The 25608-nt window shown below is 48.6% G+C and overlaps 2 protein-coding genes and 1 long non-coding RNA gene across 3 annotated transcripts in view; 1 reads left to right on the plus strand and 2 right to left on the minus strand.

Annotated features, from left to right (window-relative positions):
- The window catches only part of RPAP3 (RNA polymerase II associated protein 3), a 39829-nt gene extending 38269 nt beyond the window's left edge, over positions 1-1560 (minus strand). The window contains exon 1 of the mRNA XM_008704494.2: positions 1474-1560. The gene's annotated coding sequence lies outside the window, so the exon portion shown is untranslated. The remainder of the gene's footprint in view (positions 1-1473) is intronic.
- A 36-nt stretch (positions 1561-1596) lies between these two features.
- Positions 1597-4376, plus strand: LOC103675424. The gene is made up of 3 exons (XR_571848.2): positions 1597-1888; positions 2827-3098; positions 4296-4376. It is a non-coding gene; the product is annotated as an uncharacterized LOC103675424 (long non-coding RNA).
- Positions 4377-10331: 5955 nt separating this feature from the next.
- Positions 10332-25608, minus strand: ENDOU (endonuclease, poly(U) specific). The gene is made up of 10 exons (XM_008704495.2): positions 25464-25608; positions 20786-20908; positions 18482-18553; positions 17893-18027; positions 17256-17427; positions 16641-16840; positions 13823-13936; positions 13081-13187; positions 12174-12316; positions 10332-11484 (listed from the first exon to the last, which is right to left on the minus strand). The coding sequence occupies exons 1-10, from the start codon at positions 25516-25518 to the stop codon at positions 11364-11366; spliced, it is 1242 nt and encodes a 413-aa protein (XP_008702717.1). The 5' UTR covers positions 25519-25608; the 3' UTR covers positions 10332-11363.

The following is a 25608-nucleotide window of genomic DNA, read 5'->3' on the forward strand; positions in this document are numbered from 1 at the left end:
CTGGGTTGGGTGGGGCGGGGGTGGAGCCTGCAAAACACTACCATTTAGGGAACAAGCCAAGGAGATGCCAATATAGGAAAAACTGGGGAGCAACATCTAGAGAGCTGGGAGGAAAACTGGAGAGTACTGTCACAGAAGAGAATTTTCAAGAATGAGTTCAAGATGAGAGAGGTTGGCAGTGCCTAATGACACAAAGGTTGCATTAGGGGAAAGAAAGTGCACTGTATTTAGTCATATAAAAATTTATTGAAAGTTTTAATGAGATTTAAGGAAAGAATGGAAATAAAATGAGCTGCTGAGTAAATGAGATTATATGGGGATTAGCGTAATTCTGTAATAATCTAAGATTGCTCACAAGTATAGTCTGGTGGAAGAGGACGAACAGAATCAGTGTAAAAGAAGATCTAGGAAAAAGGATGAGTGATGGGGCAGGATGAGTAATGGGGCAAAGTCCGCAAAAAGATAGGAAGGGATTCAACGTTTAAGGTGAGTGGCGAGGGGAGCAGCATGGGAACGAGAGCAGAGATTAGGAAAATCACTTTTCTGATGGTTGCAAATGCAGATAGGTCTTCTGACCCCTTGCCTGCCCTTATAACCTAATAAAGTTTAACCTTCTTTTCAGGCAGTGCCCAAGTTTGATCACGTATGTATATCTCATTTTTAAAAAAACGAAACCAGTATAGTGCTTTTCTGGGGGCTCAAAAATAGGAATAATAATGCAGCAAGCCGGGGCGCCTGGGTGGCTCAGTCGTTAAGGCGTCTGCCTTCGGCTCAGGGCGTGATCCCGGCGTTCCGGGATCGAGCCCCACGTCGGGCTCCTCCGCTGGGAGCCTGCTTCTTCCTCTCTCACTCCCCTGCTGTGTTGCCTCTCTCGCTGGCTGTCTCTCTGTCACATAAATAAATAGAATCTTTAAAAAAAAATAATAATAATAATGCAGCAAGCCGCTGAAATGCTACAAAGAGTCGAAACCCTTTTTCATTTCACTAATCACCTCTGCTGCTCCCGCAGGTACAATTGCTCCCACGGAACCTACGACGGGGCTAGAGTCGGAGCAGGCAACCAGAAACTTCCAGTGCTGGGGGGTATCGCTTTCATCCTCAGTATCCAGGCGAACACAGCACACCCACGCCGAGAGGGGGGCGGGTATCCCCCCCCTGCAGTTCTCTAGGTAGGGTGGATCTGCGATCGGATCACCGCAAATCGGCCAAAACCCTGGGTAGCCGGGGATGGAGGGACAGTCGGCGGAGCAGATCTTCCATACCCTGGCGCGCAGGGCGAGCCCCTTCCGGAACGCTCCCCCGGGACGCCGCTACCCTGGACACCACCGCGCCGCCGCGCCCTCGCCGCCCGCCCTCACGCGTTCCTGCCCTCCGCCTCCCCCGGCACCCACGGCCGCGCGCCCTCTTTGCGCCAGGTCACCCCCAAAGCCTCGTCGGCTATCGCAGCCGGCGATAAAGGCAAAGCCGGCTCACCTCGCTAGGCCGTTACTGCCCGCAGGACCGGTACCCCAGGCCCGCAGCTTCCCACGCCGGGCCCCGCCTTCCCGAGTTTTCCCACAAGTCCCCGCGTGCCCTCGCCCCGCCCCCTGGCTTCCGGACGGAGCGTGCGCAGAAGGTCAGATACTGTGCGCCTTTCTTCTCCCGGTGGAGTTGAAGAATTGACAGGTGTGTTAAAGGCAAATCTGACGCCTTGCCTGTTTCCAACGTGACTAAACTTCACGGGAGATAACCCCAAAACTGCAGAGTCATCCTGACTCGTTCTGATTCCCAAAGTAATAACATCTTGAGTATTAACTTGGAATCCCTTAAAACAATTTTAGCCCGAATATTTGCCTTGCGGGTGTCTGTAGATTACGACCTTTGTAGGCATGACGATCATCCGAGAAAGGTACTGTTTCCAACAGACTGTGTAATCTTGTAACTCTGACAATTGTGCGCGGTTGTTGTTTTTCCCCCCTTTAAGCGCCTCCATTTGGCAAACCAGTTCTTCAGTCTGACTCTTTTCGCCTTTGCAAGTAAACTCTCCTTTTTTAAGTGTATCTACATCTGAGTCTTCCTTGGACGTGTGTCAGTATTAAGATCTGTCTTTAGGGGCGCCTGGGTGGCACAGTCCTTAAGCATCTGCCTTCGGCTCAGGGCGTGATCCCAGCGTTCTGGGATCAAGCCCCACATCAGGCTCCTCCGCTAGGAGCCTGCTTCTTCTTCTCCCACTCCCCCTGCTTGTGTTCTCTCTCTCGCTGGCTGTCTGTCTCTGTCAAATAAATAAATAAAATCTTTAAAAAAAAAAATCTGTCTTTAGATGTGCCCTGGCTTACAACGAAGAAAGAATGTGAAGGTTTTAGTGCTTCTTGCTTCTGCTTAGTGTAAGAGTGAGCTTTCTTTCAATTTCATGACAACTCTAAAATTGTAAAACAAAAATAATGTCAACAGCCCATGAAAACAAACAGAAGCAAACAAACCTATCGGTTTGAAACAACTCAATGATCTCAAACATTAGTCCCAAAATCCAGTTCAGTGGCTCTCAGTTTTGGCTGAGCTTTGGAATCATCTATGGAGCATTAAAACAAAAACAAACAAACAACAATAAAAAAAAAAATAGGGGCACCTGGGTGATTCAGTCCGTCCCACATCAGGCTTCTCCGCTAGGAGCCTGCTTCTTCCTCTCCCACTCCCCCTGCTTGTGTTCCCTCTCTCGCTGGCTGTCCCTCTCTCTGTCAAATAAATAAATAAAATCTTTAAAAAAAAAAGAATTATTTGAAGTAATAAGCATATTATTTTATTTTTTTATCTCACAACATAATGGTAATGTTATCCCCATTTTACCAGTGAGGAAGCTGATACGAATCATTAAGAAATTTGCCCGTACGGCCAGCAAGTGACAGAGCTTGGTGAGGTACCTGGGCATTCCGGCTTCAGAGCCAGCACCCGTGACCACCATGTTCTCCTGATTCCTTGTCTTGCTCATTTGGCTGTGAGCTCCCCTGAGGAAGGGCGAGATGAGGCCCTGGTCCACCCATCTGCACTCTGTGACTTGCCTGAGATGTTCCTTCATATCTGGCATTCTCCTAGCATCTGTAGCCTACGTAATCTGTTGACAGGTAAGAACTTTCTTAATTTATCTCTTTAGGACCTCCTCCTCCCTCACTGGGTCAACTTCCACAACCGCAGAAGCTGTATCCAGAAGTGTCCTTACATGTCTTGTGGATGTGGCCTATGGGGCTGGTTAGCAGGGCTGGGGATCACCAGTCTCCTTTTACTGCACCCCATAATCTATGTATAATGCTCCTTCCACACTCTCAAGACTAATTTTCTAGAGAAGTTTTAGGTTTCCAATAAATTGAGATGAAGGTACCAAGATTTCCCATATACCTCCTGCCCCCACACATACATAGCCTCCCTTACTATTAACATCAGTCACCAGAATACTACAATTTTCTACCAAAAATGAACTTACATTGACACATCACAGTCACTCAGAGTCCATAGTTTAACTAAGGGTCGCTCTTGGTGTTGTACAGTGGTTCTGGACAAACTTATAACAACCATGTATCTCCCATTGTACTGTCATACAGAATATTTGCACTGCCCTAAAAAGCCTCCGTGCTCTGCCTATTCATCCCCCCACTATCTGCATCTCGGGCATGATCTTTCCTATTGTTTCCACAGTTTGCCTTTTCCGGAATGTCATATACTTGGAATCATACAGTATGTAGCCTTCTCAGATTGACTTTTTTTTACTTAGTAATATGAATTTAAAATTCCTCCATGTTTTTTCATGGCCTGATAACTCATTTCGTATGAGTCTGAATAGTACTCTGTTGTCTGGATGTACCACGGTTTATCCATTCGCCTACCACATTTTGACAATTATGAGTGCAGCTGCTATAAATATTCACATGGGTGTTATTGTGTGGCCAAAAGTTTTCAAATCCTTTGGGTAGATACCAAGAAGAGTAATTGCCGGATCATATGGTAAGAATACCGTTTTGTTTTGTTTTGTTTTGTTTTGTTTTGTTTTGTTTTGTTTTGAGAGAGAGAGAGAGCACGTGCAAGCGCATGGGAGTGGGAGGAGGAGGGGGGACAGGGGGACAGAGAGAAATGTAAGCAGGCTCCATGCCCAGCACAGAGCCCGCACAGGGCTTGATCACACCACCCTGAGATCATGACCAGAGCTAAAATCAAGAGTCAGTTGCTTAACCAACTGAGCCATCCAGGTGCCCCAAGAGTATGTTTTGTTTTGTGAGAAACTGCCAAACTCTCTTCCAATGTAACCGTCCATTTTGCATTCCCACCAGCAATAAAGGAGTGTGCCTGTTGTTTCACATCTCCACCAGCATTTGGTGGTGTCAGTGTTCCAGATTTTGGCCATCTAATAGGTAGGTAGTGCTATCTTGTTATTTTTAATTTGCATTTCGCTGATGAAATATGATGTGGAGCAACTCTTCATATTCTTATTTGCTATCCGTATATCTTCTTTGGTAAGGTGTTTGTTATGGTCCCATATTTTTTTTAACCGAGCTGTTTTCTCATTGTTGAGTTTTAAGTCTTCTTTGTATATTTTAGATAACCGTCTTTTATAGGTGTGTATTTTGCAAATATTTCCTCCTAGTCTGTGACTTATCCACTAATGCTCTTGATGTTGTTTTTCACAGAGCAGATGTTTTTAATTTTAATGAGGTATAACTTACCAACTTTTCTTTCGTGGGTTATGTCTTTGGTGTTGTATCTAAAAAGTCATCACCATACCCAAAGTCATCTAGGTTTTCTCCTATGTTATCTTTTAGGAGTTTCATGGTTTTGTGTTTTATATTTAGGTCTATGATCTATTTTGAGTTAATTTTTGTGAAGGGTGTAAGGCCTGTGTCTAGACTGATTTTTTTACATGTAGATGTCTGGTTATTCCAGAATCTTATTGAAACTAATACTTAGCTCCATTGTATTTCCTTGACTCCTTCATGAAAATCATTGAGTATGCTTCTTTGGGTCTATTTCTGGGCTCTCTATTCTGTTCCATTGAACTATTGGTCTTTTCTTTCACCAACACCACACTGTCTTCATGACTGTAGCTGTATAGTAAGTCTGGAAGTCTGGTTCTTCTCCGATATTGTATTGGCTCTTCTGGGCCTTTTACCTCTCCATATAAAATTTAGAAATGGTTTGTTGACATCTATAAAATAACTTGCTGGAGCTTTGAATGGGATTGAGTTGGGAAGAATTGACATTTTGACAATATTGGGTCTTCCTATCTGTGGACACGGAATATCTTTCCATTTACTTATTTTTACATCTTATTCATGAGAATTTTTTAGTGTTCTTCATAAAGATCTTGTGTATATTTCGTTAGGTTTATACTTAAGTATTTCATTTTGGGGGTTGCTAATGTGAATGGTATTGTGTTTTTCATTTCAAATTCCACTTGTTCATTACTGGCATATAGGAAAGCAACTAACTTTTTATATATTAACCTTGTATCTTTTAACCTTGCTATAATTACTTATTACTCCCAAGAGATTTTTTTGTTGATTCTTACAGATTTTCTACATAGATGATCATGTCATCTGTGAATAAAGACATATTTCCCAATATGCATAACTTTTATTTCCTTTTCTTGCCATATTGCATGCACAAGGACTTCCAGTTCAATGTTGAAAAAGAATAGCGAGAGGGGACATTTTTGCCTGGTACCTGATTTTAGTGGGAAACCTTCAAGTTTCTCAGTATTAAGTATGATGTTAGCTGTAAGTTTTTTGCAGATTATTTTTATCAAGTTGAAGAAGTTTCCTTCTATTCCTAGTTTACTGAGAGTTTTTATTATGAATGGGTGTTGGATTTTGTCAAATGCTTTTTCCACATCTATTGATATGACCATGCAATTTTTCGTTTTTGGTCTGTTGATGTGCTAAATTACATTAATTGATTTTTTAATGTTGAACCAGCTTTGCATACCTGGAATAAATCCCACTTGGCTGTGGTATACAATTCTTTTTATACTTTTTTGGGTTCTACTTACTAATATTTTGTTGAGGATTTTTACGTCTACGTTCATGAGATATATTGGCCTGTAGTTTTCTTTTCTTATAATGCCTTTGTCTGGTTTTGGTATTAGTGTAATGCTGACCTCATAGAATGAGTTAAGAAGCATTCCCTCTTTTTATATCCTCTGAAATAGACTGTAGAAAACTGGGTAAATTTCTTCCTAGCCTATTTGATAGAATTTACCAGGGAACCTATCTGGACTGGTGCTTTCTCTTTTAGAAGGTTATTAATATTATTTATTTACCAGATATAGGCCTATTCAGATCATCTATTTCCTCTTGTGTCTTTCAAGGAATTCATTCATTTCATCTAGTTTTTAAATTTATGAGCATAGAGTTGCTCATAATATTCCTTTATTATCCTTTTAACTTCCACAGAGTCTGCTGTGTTGTTCTTCTCTCATTTTGATATTAGTCATTTATGTCCTCTCCTTTTTTCTTAGTTAGCCTGGCTAGAGGCTTATCAACTTTATTGATCTTTTCAAAGAACTAGTTTTTAATTTTATTTTCTCTATTGATTTCCTGTTTTCAATCTGTTTGATTTCTGCTCCAATTCTTATTATTTTTCTTCTACTTTTCATTTTTCTCTGCTTTTTCTAGTTTCCTAAGGTAGAAACTTAGATGATTGATTTTACATCTCTCTCCTTTTCTAATATATGCATTCAATGCTATAAATTTTCCTCTAAGCATTGTATCTCACACATTTTGATAGGTTGTATTTTCATTTTCATTTAGTTCAAAACATATTAAAATTTGTCTTGAGTTTTTTTCCTTTACTCGTGTTATTTAAAAGCGTGTTGTTTAATGTCCATGTATTTTATGGTTTTCCAGTTCTCTTTTGTTATTGGTGTCTAGTTTAATTCCACTGTGAGCTGACAGCAGACATCGTGGTATTCTGTTATTTTGAATTTGTTAAGCAGTATTTTGTGGCCTGGAATGTGGTTTATCTCGGTGAATGATCCATATGACTTTGAGAAAAATGTACATTCTATCTTATTAGATGAAATAGTCTATAGATGGCAATTATATTCAGTTGATCGATGGTGTGGCTGAGTTTACCTGTATCCTTACTGATTTTCTGCCTACCAGGTCTGTCTGTTTCTGAGAGAAGGATACTGGCATCTCCAACTATGATAGTGGATTCATTTATGTCTTCTTTCTATTTTATCAGTTTTTGCCTCATGTAGTTGCAGGCTGTGTTGTTTGATGCATACATGTTAAGAATCATTACATCTTCTTGGAGAGTTGATCCATTTAACATTATGTAATGCCCTTCTTTTTCCCTGATAACTTTCCTTACTTTGAAGTCTGGTCTGTCTGAAATTAACATAGCTATGCCTGCTTTCTTTTGATTAGTGCTAGCATGGTGTATTTTTCTCTATCCATTTACTTTTCATCTATGTGTATCTTTATATTTAAAGTGGGTTTCTCATAGACAACATATAGTTGGTTCTTGGTTTTGATCCACTATGACGATCTCTTTTTTATTTGTTGCATTTAGACCATTGACATTCAAAGTAACTATTGATGTAGTTGAATTAATATCTGCCATACTCATTACTGTTTTTTATTTGTTACCCTAGGTCTTTGTTCTGATTTTTGTCTTCCATTCATTTTCTGGTTTTTATGCTTTTAATTGAGAATTTCATATGATTCCATTTTTTTCTCCTTTCTTAGCAAATCCATTATACTTTTTACATTTTTTTTACTTTTTTTACTTTTTTTAGTTATTGTCCTAGAGTTTGCAAAATACATTTACAACATTAATCCTTGTCTACTTTCAAATAACACTATACCACATCATGGGTACTGTGAGTACCTTATGATAACAAAATAATCCTAATTCCTTCTTCTCATCCCTTGTACCTGCTATTCATTTCACTTACATATGAGGATAAATATATATGTATATTTCTGTAATACCTATATGTATATAAGTGTACATAAATATATGTGTACATGTATACATAACATATATAATTGAACACATTATTGCTGTTGTTATTTTGAACAAATTGTTATCTGTTAGATCAATTAGTAACAAGAAAGTAAGCTTTTATTTTACCTTCACTTTTTACTTCTTTGATACCCTCTTTTTTCTCTATGTAGATCTGAGTTTCGGATCTATGTTATTTTCCTTCTCTCCAAATTTTGAAATTTGGAAATTTTGAAAATTTCTTGCAAGGCAGATCTATGGGCAACAAATTCCCTGAATTTTTGTTTATGTGAGAAAGTCTTTATTTCTCCTTCCCTTTTGAAGGATAATTTTGCAGGGTACAGAATTCTAGGTTGATGGGTTTTTTCCCTCAACCTTTTTTTTTTTAAGATTTTATTTATTTAATTAGAGAGAGTGTGTTTGCATGAGCAGGGGGGAGGGCAGAGGGAGAGGGAGAGAGAGAATCTCAAGCAGACTCTGTGCTGAGCACAGAGCCTGATGCAGGGCTCAATCTCTTAACCCCAAGATCATGACCTGAGCTGAAATCAAGAGTTGGACACTCAACTGACTGAGCCACCTAGGCACCTTCTCTCAGCATTTTAAATATTTCATGCTATTCTCTTCTTGCTTGCATGGTTTCTGAGCAGAAGTCAGATGTATTTCTTATCTTTGTTCCTCTGTAGGTAAGACTTTTTTTCCTCTGGTTTCTTTCACGGTTATTCTTTATCTTTGATTTTCTGTAATTTGAAAATGATATGTCAAAGTATAGCGGTTTTTTGACATTTATTCTGCTTGCTGTTTTGTGAACTTCCTGGATCTCTGGTTTGATGTCTGACATTAATTTGGGGACATTCTCAGTCATTATTGTTTCAAATATTTCTTCTGTTCCTTTCTCCCTTTCTAACTGCAAAGGGGGAGCAAATGCCAGAAGGAGATTCTGGCATTCTCATTATGCGTATGTTACACCTTTCGTAGTTGTCCCACAGTCCTTGGCTATTCTGTTTTGGTCGTTTGTCGGTCCTTATTCTCTTTGCTTTTCGGTCTTGGAGGATTCTATTGAGATATCCTCGAGCTCAGAGATTCTCTCCTCAAATGTGTCCAGTGTACTAATAAGCCCCTCAAAGGTATTCTTCATTTCTGTTACAGTGTTTTCATCTCTGGCATTTCTTTTTGGTTCTTTCTTAGGATTTCCATCTCTCTGCTTACATTGCCCATCAGTTCTTGCATGCTGTCCGCTTTATTCATTATAGCCCTTAGCGTATTAATCATAGTCACTTTAAATTCCCTATCTGAAAATTACAATATCCCTGCCATGCCTGTTTCTGGTGTTTGCTCTAGCTCTTCAAATTATGTTATTTTACCTTTTGATATGCTTTGTAAATTTTTTCTTGATTGCCAGGCATGGTAAATTGGCCTTTGGTAATGTGGGGGGGGGGGAGCATTCCACAGTCCTGTGATTGTGTTTCAGTCTTTTAGTGAGCCCATACTTCTGAACTGTGAACTTCACAAGTGTTTCTCCGGTTTTTGCCCCCTTTGTGTGGAAGAGGATGGCTAACGTGGGTGGAGTTGGCTATTTGCCTTCCCCAGGTCAGTTAGGCTCTGATAATATTCTGGCAGGTTAGCCACCGGCTAACAAGTTTCCCCCAAGGGCAGGCTTTGTTAACGAGGACAACGTGCTCTGGCTATTTCAAAATGGTTCCAACTCTCCTCCCTGTGCCAGAAGCCCAAGAGGGTTTTTCTAATACACACTATGGGAACCTGGTGGAGCTAGAGATCAGTCTCACAATACGGTGGCACCCCCTATGCCAGGGTCCCCTGGAGTTTGGAACTCAGAGTAGTCTGCCTGCCTCTCCTTCCGGCAATTCATCAATTGCAGCTCAGATTTTCCTCTCCTGGCACTGGTTTCTACAACGGCTTTCTGCTTGAGAGTCTCTGCTCCAATAAGCTTATCTTTCCAAGCTTATTCCAATCTATAGTTGCCTGACTTTCCAGTCTTCAGGGCCATGGTTGGCCTGCATCCTCTCCTCTCTTGCAGATCCAAGAAGAGTTGTTGATTTTTCAGTCTGTTCAGTTTTTCACTTGTTGTTAGGATGGAATAGTGACTTCCAAGCTCCTTATATGTGGAACCAGAAGTCGGATGTACCCTCCTTCTACTCTTCACATTACAAATCAACCAGCAAGAATTCTCTTCCCCTCTTGGCTAGAGAGACTTGATGAGTCCTCAGGACTTGGAGTTACCACATTCTGCACACCATCCTGAAGAGCATCTGAAGCCAGCGACATCACTCTCAGCTCCAGGGAAAAGGCAGGGAGGGAGGCAGAGAGTTGAGGGCGGTCATATACAAAGAGGAGATAGAGTCCAAGTTTTCTTAATGACTTTAATTAGAGACTTGAACCCTGTAAACCATAGTTCAAGCCTAGTTCTGTGGAACAGTGTCTGGTTCTCCCCGAGGTCACAGGAGGAGAAATGCATAATTGAGGTTGGAACGGGGATCCTCACTCTCCCTGGTCTTTAATTCCAGAGTAATTCCAGCAGATTATGGCTGCTGGATAAGCCTTGTAATTGTTAATGTCACCAAGCTATAAGGTCCTTTCTTCAGGTGCAAAATCTTCCTCCTATTTTGGGAAACCCTTTCACAAACTATGTGGGATCAAAATGCACCTCTGTACATGCACTAAACATCTACAAGCAGGAAGCTTCTTGATGCGTTCACTGAGCTGGGTGCAAAAACACTCGGGCCTGGAGAAGTTCACTCCCTCCCAAGCTCACTCACTGTGTCAACCCACTATCCTCTCCTTCAAGCCTCAGGGTTCTCCCAGACCCTGTTCTGAGAGGATATAACCCTAGAAAAGACCAAATACCCACTGCTTGATTTCCATGACCAGAGTTCTTTGGGGCCCCAACATAGGGCTGAATTGCAGTTTGCAAAGCTGTGTATGATAACAGCCGTTATAGAAACCTTGAATTTTTATCTGCTGTTCTTTTTAAGAACAATTGAAAACACCTTCACAGTAATGATATCATCAGGTTTGCCCTCTCACCAACTCCAAAAAGAAGAAAGGGGGCAAACCCCTTCCCTTTACATTAAAAGGAAACATGAGGCCTGGAGAGGTCAAGGGCTTGTCTATGGTTTCACTTCCCATCAGGGCAAAGGGCTACGGAGGGCTCCCATCTTCTCTGTCTGGACTCTATTTCCAAAATGCTGGAGCACAAAGATTTGACTGTTTCTCTGCATTTGTCTTATGTGTGTCTTTTCTCTCTTAACCATAAGGGCATTTCTAGACTTGAGAATCCCTCCCAGTCTCCTCCAGCCCCCTCCAGCCCCGAGCAGATAGCCCCTGAGTCCTGCAGAAACTCTCACTGCCCTCATGGCTCTCTCCGGCTCCAAGCTCTATCGGGTGGAAGACACCACGTAGGCTGTGGCGATGTATTTCTTGCCGTTTCCGTAGCTGGACTTGTCCCAGGGATAGGTCTGGATGGCCAAGGGATAACCACCCAGGCTTAACTGGCACCTGTGGGGAAAGATGCCCAAGTCATAGGGGCCCACCACGTCTCTCCTTGTCTGTCCCCTGACTGGGAAGATGAAGCCCAAGCCATGCAGGAGGGCTCCACTCGGACTTGAAGAGCCCCCAAGAGAACCGCCACAGCTTTCTTCAGCCATTGCCTCCTGCTCCCCATGCACAGGCAGCCCTTCAAAACCTACGCCTTATTTTCTGTCTTCCTAAAGAACACTGCTCTTCATAGTTCCCAGAGCAATATTCTAAAATCTCAGATTCTAGAGCTGAACCCCCGGAAATTAAATGTCTGCTTCGGGTTACAGAAGTAGTAGGACCCAAAGTCCTGAAATGTTAGAGGAGATGAAGCCCAGTGGTTTCTGGCTATACTCTCTGAGGCTTTGGGGTTCCCCCAGCAGCCTTAGGGACCCAAGAGAGAGGCTTGGAGCACAAGGGCAACTCCATTTCTAACTGTTTTATATACGAAGGTTCTGCATAAGATTTCAGGTGGTGGTTCTGCCGCTAAGATAAAGTTTGACAACCACCAGTCTTATCTAACAACCTCATTTCCCAAGTGAGAAAACTGAGGTCCAGAAGGGTGATTTGTCAAAGCCACTGTGTTGCAGAATCCAGCTCTCCTGCTGTCCTGGCCTAGGACAGCCTGTGGCCCCAGCCTGCTCCCCAGGCCTGGCTGGCCCAGTACTTACACTTTGCCCGGCCTGGCAATGAAGCAGAGGGAGTAGAGCGCAAACTCGAATTCAGGGCTGCTGCCGATGAAAGCTGAGCCCACTTCTTTATAGTAGCCGTCCCAGTTGAACTGCATGGCTAACACGTCGGGGTAAGAATCCCACTGCGGAGCGTAGCAAAGGGGGCCTGGTGAATACTGAGCGGAGTCTGACAGAGAGGTGGCACGTGGTAGCCCTCAGCCAAGATTTGCTGATGGCCCATTAGGGGCCTGTGTGAGTTTTGTGGGGAGCCTGGATTCCTTACATGGACCGAGGAAGCGGTCTGCCCTGCTAAGGTGCCTGAGCCCTCCTTGGACCCTCGGTGTGGAGCTGCGGGTGAGCATCTCCCCGAGAGGCCAGAGCCAGCATTCCTGTGACTGACACCAGGGCAGCGGGGACCATGCCTGTTTCCTGTGGCCACCAGTCGTGGAGCAGAAGGACAGTTTTGTACCCAAATTATTAACTGGCACAGGGCAGCAAACGTTTCTTTTTTATAAAACGTAAGGAGTTGAACTCAGACTAGCCAGGCTGAAACTTCCAGCCAAGGCCACATTCTAAGGAAGTTTGGGCAGGGGTCATTACACATCTTTGAGTCTTGTCTTCCCCTCTAGGCTCCTCCCCTGCGCCCCACCTCTCCTCCAGAGAAAGTGCTCTCTGCCTCCTGCCCTCTGCGGCTCTGGAGCCTTCGCTCTTTAGAAGGGACTCTCGGGGTCCTGGCTGCCTGAACCCACTCTCCAGCAGATAGGGAAGTCATCTTCACCATCTCCACTAGACGGCCAACGAGGGTCAGGGTAGGAGGCAAGTCCGGCTGCCGGGAGTGTAGGGGGAGGGCAGGAAGTCTGGGTACTAATAAGCTGCTCCAGCCCACGGGTCAGCACTCAGTACTCACAGGGCCGTCATAGATGTGACTGTAATAGTCAACCAGGCCCTCCTTCTCCTGCATGTAGAAGCGGATCCAGTTATGGAAGCCGGTGACCTTGCCTTTTTTGATTTCACCTATAATAAAGAGTTCAAGGTGGGTGATCTGGGCCTCCCCTCCAGCCCCTTTTGCCCCTCCCATGCCAAGGCTGTCCCCCTTCTGCAGACTTTGGCTCGTAGAATGCATACCCGCTTAGCCTCTTACACCAACTCCCCAGCATCCCACACATCCCCAACTCTCACCTAAGAAAGCCCTCCCCACCCCCTTTCAGCTCAAGCCCTTGGGAGAATTCCTCCTTCCGGTTGGCTCCGGATGACCAATCTGGGATATTCCTCTCAGCCATTTCTCCAGTAGCAAGCCACCCTTGGTGGAGCTTTGGGGGGGGGGTAGTGGGGAGAAAGACCATGGCCCTCTTGGAAAGCAGAGGACCATTCAGAAGTAGCCAGCCCTGCCCCCAAACACATCTCCCTTCCTATGTGTGCCCTTTGGGAGCCCCAGTGTCTGATCTCCTTTCCCCTTTAGATACTCCAGAGGAGACTGTTCCTCAAAAACGGCTCCTTGGACCCCTCCGTCTTGGCTAGGGAGTGGACATGTCCGTCCCTGCCAGTTGGCTTGGCTGCCGATTCATTGGCGCCTGATGCTGCCCTACTCCTGAGGGAGGCTGTCTCTCTTCATTCGTCCAACTCCTTCTTTCCACGCAGAATGATCCCACCTGAAAAGACGTGTTCAAAGCCACTTGAGTCCTCCTCTTCATTGCCTCTTGAATAGAGCCCAAACCACATGTTCTTCAAGTCACTGACAAACTCTTGTTCTGAGCTGTAGCGGTCTGTGGGGAGGAACACGGAGCACCTGAGAGAGGGGAAGGCGAGGCCAGGTCCTGGGAAGCAGGGAAGGGCGGCCTGCTCCAGCACATCAAGAGACACAGGGCTTCAACCAACGAATGTGTTCAGTTTTCCATTCAATAACTAGCCCGATCTACGGACATAGCAAGGACAGGATCCTGCTTTCACGGTTTCCATTCCAGGGGAAAAGACAAATAATAAACAATATGATTGCAGATAAGTGCTATGAAGAAAATAAGGAAAGTATCCCAAGATGACTGGAGGTGGGGTTGGGATGGGGTTGGGCTCTTCTAGAAAAGAAGATCAGAAAGACCTCTCTGAGAAGGTAGCACTAATCAGAGACCTGAAGGATAAGGAGTCAGCCACACAAAATCTGGGGGAAAGATTATTCCATGCAGGGGGAACATCAAGTGCAAGGCTCTAAGATGACCTGGCCTTCGTGTTCAAAGAGCTAAGGGAAAGTCAGTGTGGCTGGAGCACAGTGAGCGCGGGGGGTAGTATCTGGACAGGAGGTCGGAGGGGTAGGCAGCGGCCAGGCCTCATAAGCCAAGGCAAGAAAGTTGGGTGTCAGTCAAAAAGTAGTAATACAAAAATATTTTAGATTTACTGACTACATTCTATGTGCCCAGACTGTTTTAAGTGCTTTCAGTCCTCACATTGAATCTTCATGTAAGGTCAATCCTAATTATCCCCAATTTAGAAATGAGGAAATTGAGGCAGACCAGGGTTCTGTAACTCACACAAGATCACACAGTTAATAAGAGGTAGAAACGGCACTCAAGCCCATGTGACCATGACACACGGTAACTGGTCTCCTAACGACTTTATATAGTTTCCTAGAGGTGAGAGAGCCACCGATGGGCTTTAAGCAGGGGAATTATGTGATAGCTTTGTTCTTAAAGGCTCACTCTGGTCGTGTTTATAAAAAGGCAGTGGTGTGTAGGCACAGGTGTGTAGGCACAGCAGAGAGACCAGTTTTGAGGCTAACACTTTGTCCAGGTCAGAAGCAGGGGTGGCAGCCGTGGACGAGGGGTGAGAAGCGGGCAGATCAGGGATAGATTTTGAAGGCGGGCGTGGCAGACGTTACTGATGGAGGAGTTGGAGGTGGGGAGCCATGAGGTAAAGAGAAGAATCGAATGGACCTCCTGGGGTGTGGGCCTGAGCAATGAGATCGACTATGACGTCATTGATGGGGCGGGGAGGACCGAGGGAGGAGGAAGGGGTGGGAATCATGAGTTCTCTGAGTAGATGCTATGAGACGGCTGCATGAGATGTTGGAGAGGGACCCAACGGGAAAGTCGGGGCTCGAGCTCTAATTGAGGGAGCCGTCGGATACTGGCTGTCCGCCGCTCAGAATCGTGTGTGGGTACCAAAAAGATACCAGACATTTCCATCCTTTCGAGGACTTAAAACACAGTCAGAAAACGAGACAAAATGTACACAAAATAACAGAGAATGGGTTCTCAGCCTGAACGGCTGCCACTTACCCGGTGCTAGGCTTCCCACTGAGTGTTTCTCGTGCATTCATTCTCCAAGACCCCATTTCACAGATAAGGCTCTGGCAGCTAAGATAATTTGCCCATGGTTGCACCAACAAGTGGCAGAGGCTCTCTGGCCCGAGGCTACTTGGGGTTACCCACCCCCAACCCTTGACCTCTGAGGAGATGCTGAAAGCCTGCGGTGAGCTGGGGCAGGGGCAGCGTCAGCCATGTGGGACGTGAGCTAGAACTTGGGGGACAGTCTGGATTCGGACAGGGAGAGAGGTGAGGACAGGAGAAGGAACAGCCCACGCTCAGTATCGGACCCCTGGGTCCCAGACCCGGCTCGGCTCACAACTTGCCTGGTGTCAGACAAGTCAGCCAGCCTGTGCGGACCTCCGCTTCTGTCTGGAAAGCTGGGGGGCTGTCCTCACAAGATTCTCGCTTGTGTTTGCTGCAGAGGCCGCCAGGGGGCGGTGCGGGATCGCGCTCTCTTTACAGGGGCTGCCTGCACGTCACCCACTTTACCTAAAAACCCCTAAAAACTCACTGGTAAGGGAAGGCAGGCAGATGGAAGGCAGCCACTCCGGGCAGGGGGGAGACCTGGCCAGAGCTGCCCATGAGGCCCAGCCCAGCTGCCTGGAGCTCAGGAGAGGAATCTGCAGGACAAGAAGGAACACAAGCCTCCGCCAAAAACTCCTGCCGCTCCAACCTTCTTCGGTCTGATTCAAATGTATCCCTCTCTGGAGCCCCGCTAGCCAGAACCCCTCCCGGGAGAACGTCCCTCTCGGAGCTTTTGGTGATTTTCTGTTGCTGTTTCCCCAGCAAAAATGTGGAGTGAGCCAACAATCCTTCCTGGACCTGGAGCAGGCGGGAGGGGTGAAGTGGGGTGGAGCAGGGTGACTCCCCGACCTGCAGAGACCCTGAGACTGCAGCAGTGAGTGGCGGGGATACACCAGGCAGCTCAGAGTAAAGCAAAAGAGGGGTGACTTCCAAGCCAGACGGAGGCTTCCGCCGCTCCTTAGGCCCATGGTCTCTCCCGGGCTCCTCTCTGGCCCCCTCCCGGCCCCTCGCAGAAGTCCGCTGGCACCCACACAGCCCCCACCGGCTCTCTTCACCTCCCCACCTGGGAGCCCCCGGGGGGCCAGGCTCTCCTGCAGACACACCGAGTCCTCAGCACTGCCTCGGGGGGCTTGGGAGGCTCACTCACTCTGGTGACGGAGGAAGCCATAGAGTTCCTTCATGACCGCAGTCTTCATGACCTCTCTGAGGAAGGCATCCTGCTCGGCCAGCTGCTGGCCGTCGAAGTGCTCCCCGCGGCCCGTGGCCCGCTGGTAGTTGTTGAGGAGGCTGATGAAGGCCGCGTAGGTCGGCTTGGAGAACAGCTTCTCGTTGACATATGTGAAGAGGCTGGGGGAGGCAGAGGGAGGCCCGAGGGAGGCCTGAATGAGGAGCAGAACCCCCCACCCCCTCCAGGGACAGCCAGACAGGCCAGGGCAGGCATGTGAAAGTGGGGTCAGGAGCAGCGTGGGGGCTTCAGAGCCTCTGGGAGGGTGTGTGTGAGGTCGCTCTTTTCTCCTGCTCCAGCTCTTGGAAGGTCAGTTCTATTCGCAGCCCAGTCAATCACAGAAACCCTCCCAGCTGGACACCCACAGTCCCTCAAGATGGCTTTCTTTGTCTTAGGAGACCTATTTTCTTCTCTCCCTTTGATCCTGCCTGCCCTGAGGAGAAAAGAGCTGAGGCTTGGAAAGAAGCGGAGCTGGGGGGAGCTGGGGGCGGGAGCAGGGGTGAGGGGCCCTGTGCAGGAAGAGTGAAGGGGACTCACGGCTCTGGGCAGCGGTCCACTTGGTCTCTGGTCTCTGAGGGCGAGATGCGGTTTTGGCTATTGAGAATGATGTCTTCCTTCTGGGCTTTGTTGATGTCTGCCCTGTAGATCTTCTCCGAGATGCTCTGTAGCTCCTCCTTGGTTATGGCGTCCCTGCTGTACGAGAAGCCCTCTAGGAGGAATGGGGGAGGGGTTTCTCAGCCTAAGGAAGGCCTGAGCACGGGAGAGCAGTCTGTGTGCCCCCTCCCCTGGGCACCTTCCAGAAGCCAACAGCCAGGGAAAGAGGCTGCAATTCATCACCCTAGTGGTTGGAAGGCAGGGGCCTCGGGCCTAAAGGATACTTAAAATTGGCACAGGGCTCTGCCCGTAGAATGTCCACACTGCCCCCCCATCTGGGAAGGTTCTCAAACTTTGGCATGCACCAGAATCCCCTGGGGGGGCTTGTTGAAACAGGTTAGTGGGCCCCCCCCCCGAGTTTCTGATTCAGTGGGTCTGGGGGCAAGCCCTAGAGCTTCCTGTTCTCCTATATCCCCAGATGGTAACTGATGTTACTGCTCCAGAGACCGCAGCTGGAGAACTATTGCTCTGGAGAGTTCCTCCATCTCTGGGGCTGTGCTAAAGGGAGCAGGAGACTGACCGTGGCCACACAGGCTCTCGAAGTCCTTGCAGCAGTTCCCAAACTCTGGGCAGCGGGCATTGCAGTGGCATGGCTGGTGCCTGTCGAAGGCCTCGTGGCAGCGGTCCCGGCAGGAGCTGGGTGCCGAGTACAGGTCTAAGAGGACAGGGAGAGGTGTGTCCAGGGCAGACCCCTAGAGGTCACTTGGGCCGCCGCCGGCTGGGTCCCCCCTCCCCCCAGCCTCGTCCTCCGCACTCCTATTGAAGATCTCTGGGGAAGGAAAACAAACAGGCTGGGTTGGTGCACACCCTCCACGGTCAGGAAGCCCTTTCCGAGAGGCCAAACTCTACTTTCTGGCCTGTTGTTTTTATAATCTTCCCACTCTAAAAATAAAATCTCTTCCACTTCCCTCCATAGGCCTCAGACTCCCTTTCCTGCCTACTCCCCAGGCTGCCGAGGCCAGGCCCTCGTACGCCTCCCGGTGCTGGGGTTGGGGTCCGTCTGGCTCAGGCCTGTGCCTGCTGCCACTGGGACGGCTGCCTCCTCCTTGTCACCTCTCGCGTCCCTCCTCCTGTAGCCTGCAGGCCCCCCTTTAGAAAGGCAGACTCACTGCTAGCTGGGGCCTCCAACACCTCTTCCTCCAGCTCCGGGAATGGCTCTGGCTCTTCGGGGTCCTCTTCCACTGTAGGTCAGAGAAGCAGTCACCAGCCACCCCCGAGGGCTCCCTTCCCCTCATGTCTGATTCTCAGGTCCCCCAGCCTCTGGGACAAGCAGTGCGGTGGAAGAAAATACAAAACAGGGGCTAAGGCACAATGAACACGGGGACAGACTGAAAATGGAAGACAGCAGGGAACAGGACTGAAAACTGCTACAGAAAGTGCAAGAATTTCCCCAGGTGACAACTCTCCTTGCCACTTCAGCATTCTGGTACTCAGTGTGCCTCCCTGGATTGCAAACCCTGATTTGGGTATGACTTTTCTTTAATGTACGTTGGTAGAGGGACAAGCTTGCCCTTCTCCAAATGACAAGGCCCTCACTTAGGAACATCCCTTACCTATACCAGCTCCCAGTCACAGTCAAGGGTGAACTCCACCCAGGCTCTCTGGGACTAAGAGCTGTTTCCTGAGATACCAACTTCCCTTCTTTCTTTACACTTGGCAATGGCCACAGAGACCGGGAGGGGGAGGGGAGTGTTCAGAAAAGCACGTTCATGGTGCTGCCCTGTGCCCTTGGCCTGCCCGCTGTGTGACTGCGGCCCGGCCCGGACTCTGCGCAGAGCAGCGGGGGTGGAGTGGGGGTGGGGAGGAAGAGGCAGGGTGCTCCTAGGGACTTTGAGCTCCTCTCTGGCACGCAGAGGGGGTAATTTCCCCCAAGGAACAGAGGGGGTAATTTCCCCCAAGGAATAACACTTCCAAAGTGATTCAGAATCCGTTAGTGAGTTTGCTGGATTGTGTTGTGTTATTGCCGTCAGAACCACAGGGCAGGTGGTTCCTTCAGCCAACACACATCTTCTGATCACTCACTTGTGCTGCCGACAATCCACAGGGTTCTTAACTCCGCCAATGTTATGCTAAATAGACTTTCAAGGGCTGATTTAGAGTCTCAAGCATCATCTGGATTTTTCTGTGGGAAAAGGATTCTGAGGTGCAAATCAGAGACTTGGAGATGGACTGGCTCCTAAGCCAAGTATTGTCGGTGCTATGAAACACCAGACCGATGGTCCAGGGTGAACAGGCTCTCCTGTGTCTGCTGAACAGGGCACAAGGCAGGGGGAAAGGGCAGGCTCTGATTCTGGCACTGAGCTCCGGACCCGAGTTTCCCTCCCTGGGCCTGGTCAGCAGAACTTCTGCTGGTATAGATGGTGTTTTCATGTAAATTGAATGCGGGCTCCTTCTGGGTAGAAGCAGCACAGTGGGCACATGGCTGGGTCAGCAGATACCACCTTCGGGAAAATTAGGAAAAGGGACTCCTTTCTCCTAACTCTTCAGCAAGGCACATGGATTGGCCAGAAGGGTATGGACTCAATTTTGGTCAACTTGCCTTCTCAGCCAGGTGCCCTTGCGCAGTGCACAACCTGCACCACCATATATGCCATGGTCTTGCTGGCCATTACCTACCATGGCTTTAGTGATCATGTTTTCCAAAGTGAGAGTCGGGGCACCTGGTTTGACAGTGAACTTAACAAGCCTTCATGTCACAAAGGAGAAGACCATTTATCTGGCAGTCTGAAACACTGGAAGCATCCAAACAAGGGGATTATTCAAAATAATTTTTTCAAATGATTCCTTTAAAACTATGTTGTTAGAGTAGCAGAGAAACAATTGTTTCTGAGAGGCTTCTGAGAGCAGTGCATGTCCCATTTAATCACTGGACAGGGAATGACAGATTGAAGATGCCACAGCCGCTCGGTCCACTCATTATAGGAAGAGTGGTGTAAATCACGACAGTCACTGTGATGTCGTGCAGGCTTCCTGGTGGCAAGCAAGTTGGAAAGTTCGACTCCATTCTTACACTTTTGTGATGTAAAGTGTTGAATTACAATTGGTAATGGGATACATGCTATATTATTGTTTGTTACCATTCTGCTGTCTGGGGAATTACTTAAATTTCCAAAATAGTATTGTTAAGCCCGAAAGTTCAGATAGATATTCCAGGTAAATAACATCTATTTTCTTTTAAGTTGGGGTTTTACACTGGGGACATCCTAGACTACCTGGGACAAGTAGTGGCTAAATCCCTGACCTTTGTGCTGCCCCTCAGTGTCCTCATTCGGGCCCCTGGAGCCCTGTCATCAGTCTCAACCCCTACTCTGAACTGCTGGACACCCGAACCAGCGTCCCGTCAGGCAGTCTGGGTGAGGACACAGCCTGGCCCGCCATGCCTCCCAGACCCTTCACCCCACAAGGAGCCTCACCAGTACACAGGTGCTCATAGTCTTCACAGCAGTCCCCATGCCGGGGACACTGGTGGTCGCACTGGCAGGCAGCGTCCCGGTGAAATTTCTCGTTACAGCGAGATGCACAGGACTCCAGTTTTCCTACGGGCAGTAAAGGTCACAAACTCAGCTCTGTGAGAATCCTCTTCTCCTCATCAAGGTGCCCCCTGCAGTAGGGTTTGCGGACAGACAGGGCACGGGCCTGTCCTTGCAGGAAAGACCGTTGCTCTCTGCAAGGGGGAAATACACACACAGCCTCCCACGCGCCGGCAGAAGCCTCGTCGCCACCCCCACCCCCACCCTACATTGCGGGGCTCATAACATAGATGAGGGTCACAGACTCAACTGCTGAGTGAGGCGAGACCCCTAATAGAAGCAAGTAAAGAAGCAAGGAGGCCGTAAGAATCGGTGGGGACCGTGACAAGCTTGGAAGTGATGCTCGGCCTGAAACTGACAGCCACTGTCAGCTCCGGCCGCTCCTGCCATGTTGGGGTACAGGCGCAGTGTCGCTACAGCCTCTAGTTTCTCCAGAGGAGCCTTCATTTTTATGTGAAGTTTTCCAATTTTTAAAAAATTCAGGCAGACCAACGAAAGAGGTCTGTGGGCTGGTTGTGACCCACAGGCCACTGTTTACCTCTCCCATAGATGAAGGTGAGACACTGCTGCCCCAGGGATCCCGCCGGCCCTCTCCCCTGTGACACCCCCTTCCTCTCATCCTGTCCCTTTTATGTCTTCTGCTGCTTTGTTCGTTGTTCCCTTCGCCTGGTCTCCCCTGCATCCTGTTTCCCCCGGGTCCTGTCTTTCTGTTTCTTCTAGTCCTTGGAATGCGTTTGAATTAGTTTACACTCGGGTGGGGAGCGAGGCGAGTATGGGTGAGAATTGGATTCTGGAATAGGATCCGTTGTGTAACCACAGACCACATCCCTTACTCCAGCCACATGGCTTGCAGAAGCAAACTTTTGGTCACAAGGGGCATAGACAAAAACTTTGAAAGAAATGGTACAAACCCACTACCACTCCTAAAAACACAACCCCCGCCATGCCCACCCCAGCAAAGACAGGGTGGGGAGCACACCAGGGTGACAGCCAGCTTCAGGGGCCCTTTCCTTCCACTTTGAGCTTTCAGAGTAATTACAGAGTCTTTGTTTCCACTTGAGGTTCCTGAGGTTTGGATTTCGCGAAGGCTGGGTTTAGGGGCCAGGCTGTGGGCGACGGCGGATGTCAAGATCAGAGTCAGGGTTGCCATTAGCATCGGAATTTGTACGAATGAAGAAACTGAAACCTAATCGGGGCCAGAGTTAGGATTAGTTAGATTTAGATTAACAGCTACGGTTGGATTTGGGCTTGAGTTAAATTTACTGATAAAATAACAATTTTGTATTACTGTTGGGCTGAGGAATGAGGGAATAGGTTTAACACCACTTCACAGCTGAAGAGTGTGTCAAGATTAACAGAAGAGAAATTATCCCACGTTTGCCTGAGACTAGATTTGGGGTTTGCTTCTGGGGGTGATCCCACACCGGCACAGTATCTCAACTGAAGCCTGGATGGGGTGGGAGGTGAGTAGTAAGGATGTGGGCTTAGTTACTGGTTTGGATTCTGGGATTAGGGTTTATACTGTTGTGTTCACACGGGTGGCGTAGCAAAGAGCTTGAGAACCTGGACTTTGGGCCAAAACTGCATGGGGCTGGAATTCTGGTTCTGCTGCTTTCAAGCTCTGAGATCTTGGACAAGTTATTGGACCTTCTGTGCCTCGGTTTCCTTATCTGTGAAAGTGTCATGACCATGGAGTCCGTCTCCTAGAATATGTGTAAGAATTAAATGAGTTGGTATTTGTAAAGTGCTCAGTACAGCGCACGATACATAGTAGCACGTGTGTGGCTTAGAGAAATAGACAGGGATCACGGGGCATGCCCAGCTGCGGTGTGGCAAGTGTGCAGACGGGCTGGAGCAGGCTTCCGTGTCCACGCAGTCCATCTAGCTGACTCCCTCCTGGGTTTCAGCCGTGCCATCCCTTGGACTGGGGTGTCAGTGCATCTATGCTGCCCACAGTTTCCTAGCTGACGTCATTGCTGGGAGCCTGTATTTACATGAGCGAGGTGTCAGGTCAAGGTTAAGCAGGTCCTGAGGCAGCCTCAAGTTGCATCCAGGGCCTCCCACGTGGCCAGCGAGGCAGGCCTTTGATCCAGTGGATTGTCCTGAAAAACAACCAGGCCCAAGGCCTCTGGTCCTTTCAGGCTCAGGGGAACTCCTCTTGAATCTTAAATGATGCTCCCTTGGAACCTGAATGCGAAGACCTCGAGGAGAACTTTTTAGGCCAGGAGGAAGGCTCGGTCAGCTGCCTGCCCGGTCAGCCTGGCAGAACACCCAGAATCCGAAAGGAGAAAATTCGGACAAATCAAGGCAGCGTTCACAATGGGCCAGATCAGCAGAGCCCCAGGGAAGAATTCACTTCGTTCCGGCTGCTGGCACCAGCTGAGAAGGGCTCCAAGGGAATAGTCAGCTCTGTGGAGCTCAGGAGAACACCCCCACGGCCCTGACTGAGTGGACTTTTTCATCTCTGTTCAAGAACTCTGTCCCCAGTAAGAACCCCCTTCCAGGGGTTCCCCTGTAAACTTGGTCTGCTTCAAGACGACCTTGGGATTTGAGGGTGGAGGGGAGAGGTAGGAGGGACTTTTCCTCGTGGGCGCCTCACTGTGCTGTCCTGGGGACACTCAGCGGACTAGTCACCCTGACTCCTCACTCCGGTGTCCCCGCCCTGTGCCTGTGGGCCACACAAGGCTCTGTGTGAGCCTCGCTCAATGGCCAGGCGCTGAGTCACTGTCCCAGTGACCACCTGCCTCATCTCTCTGAGCCTCTGCCTTCTTCATTTTGGCCTTGCCTGTCTCAGACTCAGGCTTTCCCTCCATTTCCCCTTGAAAAGCTTAGGGCCCCCCTGTTTCATGAGACGCTCCATTTCTCTGCACTCTCCAGGACTTCGATATGCCAGAAGGCCCACTCCCTAGCCATGCTGCCCACCAAGAGAGGCTGGTCCCAAGCCTGGATGTCCCCCTTACACCAGCACTCAGCCCCTCGGAGGATGGGGTCACCATCCTACATCCGTGCCTGTCCAGGCGCCCCAAATGTTGTTTCCCTGGAGACCGAGTCGACCAAGAAGATTCATGCTTCCTGCCCCCATTCCCCTGAAACAACCAAGGTCCAAAGGCTGGCAGTGACTCCTCCGTATGATTCATAGTCTTGCATCTAAGTTCTGAGACGTTGGCACTAGGCTGGACAAGAGCTGAGCCTCTGCCCACCCACGTTAGGAAGAAGGAGGCATTGCCCACGGGACCCGCACCCCCCATCCATCCCACAGCCAGATCAGATCACCCCCAGGTGCAAGGGCCCCACCTGGCACTTCTAGAGCCAGTGTTGCCACTGCCCCCGGCAAGGTCTGCCCCGGGACCCAATGTCTCAAGTCGCTCTCCTCTCCTGAGAGTGGGATGTGCCAACCCAGCGGCCACTCGCTCACATTAAGCGAGAAGTTCCCACGGCCTCCCTGCTGGCTGTCCACCACCCAGGGCCCCGACAGAGCCGAGTCCCAGCTGCCCTCAGTTGCTGCCGAAGTAGAGGCACATGGTCCCTCCCAGCACAGGGGGGCCTGGGAGCAGCTTCTTCCTCCAAGGTTTTCCATCTGGGAATCCCATTACGGGTCTCCTTACACATAACCTGACTGGAAAGGAGGAAGTTTCTCCCAGGAATATGTATAAGCAGAATCGTGACCAAAACCCCAGTTCCTCGAGCTCTCAGTCCACGTGAGGTGCTTCTTATACGTTATCTTAATTCATCCTTACGGCAGTTTTATTTAGGAATAACCTGGGTTCGGTGGGGTGGGTATCAAGTTCTGATTCTTTCTCCTCTGGGCAGAGGAGAACTCTCCCCACACCTCTCGGCTCAGCCCCCTCCCTTGGCACTCGTTCCTCCGCGCCCATTAACCAACGACCAATGAACACATCAGCATCAGCATCTTACACAGCTACCGAAGAAAACATTGCTGTCCGCCTGCCGGTCCCACCCCCGCCCAGCTAGTAACTGTGGGCCAGGACCCTTCTCTGGGCTCTAGCTCCTCGAACACTGGGTCGAGGGCCCCTTCCGCTGACCACTTCTACAGCCCAGAGAGCGCATGACCCCCCTCTTGGCCAGGGGCTTTTCCGGTTTCCCCCTGAGCCTGCCCATCTCCTGAGGCTTTGTCCAGAGCAAGGTCCCATCCCAAACAAGCCGACCCACCCCCAGGGCAGTGGAGGGAGCGACCAAGGGCAGCCAGGCCCCTCAAACCCAGCAGGCCACAGCCCCGGCATTATATCATACAGCCGTCCCACAGACAAACCTTGGTGAGATCAAAAGTCAGGTTGGACTAAGGAATGTTTGGGTCTGGTCCTCCAAGGACTCAGGAAGGGGCTTCCATGACATTAGTCCATCAGCCCTGCAACCCCCTTCACACAGTCCCCTCCACCCCAGAGACGACAACTATACTCTAATAGGGATAGGTCTAAGGTGCTCCGTGGCTCTAGGACCGAGCTGACCCTCCCTTGTCCCACTCTGCTGTCCCTCTACCAAGTTCCCTAACTCTCTGCTTCTTTATGCAGGACCCTTTCACCCCCACCAGAGAGTGACTTACCGGCCCAGGCCAGGCTGCAGAGTATGGCCACTATCAGGGGCACGCAGGCCCTCATGGTGCCCAGTTGGAAGCCAAAAGGGGATTGGCTGTTGGACTTTCACTAGTCAAGGTGAATGTCACAGCTCTCAAATGAGCCTTATTGCCC

The sequence above is a fragment of the Ursus maritimus genome, unplaced genomic scaffold, assembly GCF_017311325.1.
Source record: "Ursus maritimus isolate PB19 unplaced genomic scaffold, ASM1731132v1 scaffold_26, whole genome shotgun sequence".
In the NCBI taxonomy this organism is placed as follows: domain Eukaryota; kingdom Metazoa; phylum Chordata; class Mammalia; order Carnivora; family Ursidae; genus Ursus; species Ursus maritimus.

Bases quoted from the DNA above. Each gene is read 5' to 3' on its own strand.
- ENDOU (XM_008704495.2), bottom strand. From the start codon at position 25,518: ATGAGGGCCTGCGTGCCCCTGATAGTGGCCATACTCTGCAGCCTGGCC. The intron at 13,188-13,822 runs GTGGGATCATTC...TCTTTATTATAG, and splicing joins CTTTGAACACGTCTTTTCAG to GTGAAATCAAAAAAGGCAAG. The intron at 11,485-12,173 runs GTAAGTACTGGG...CTTTCCCCACAG, and splicing joins ATTGCCAGGCCGGGCAAAGT to GTGCCAGTTAAGCCTGGGTG.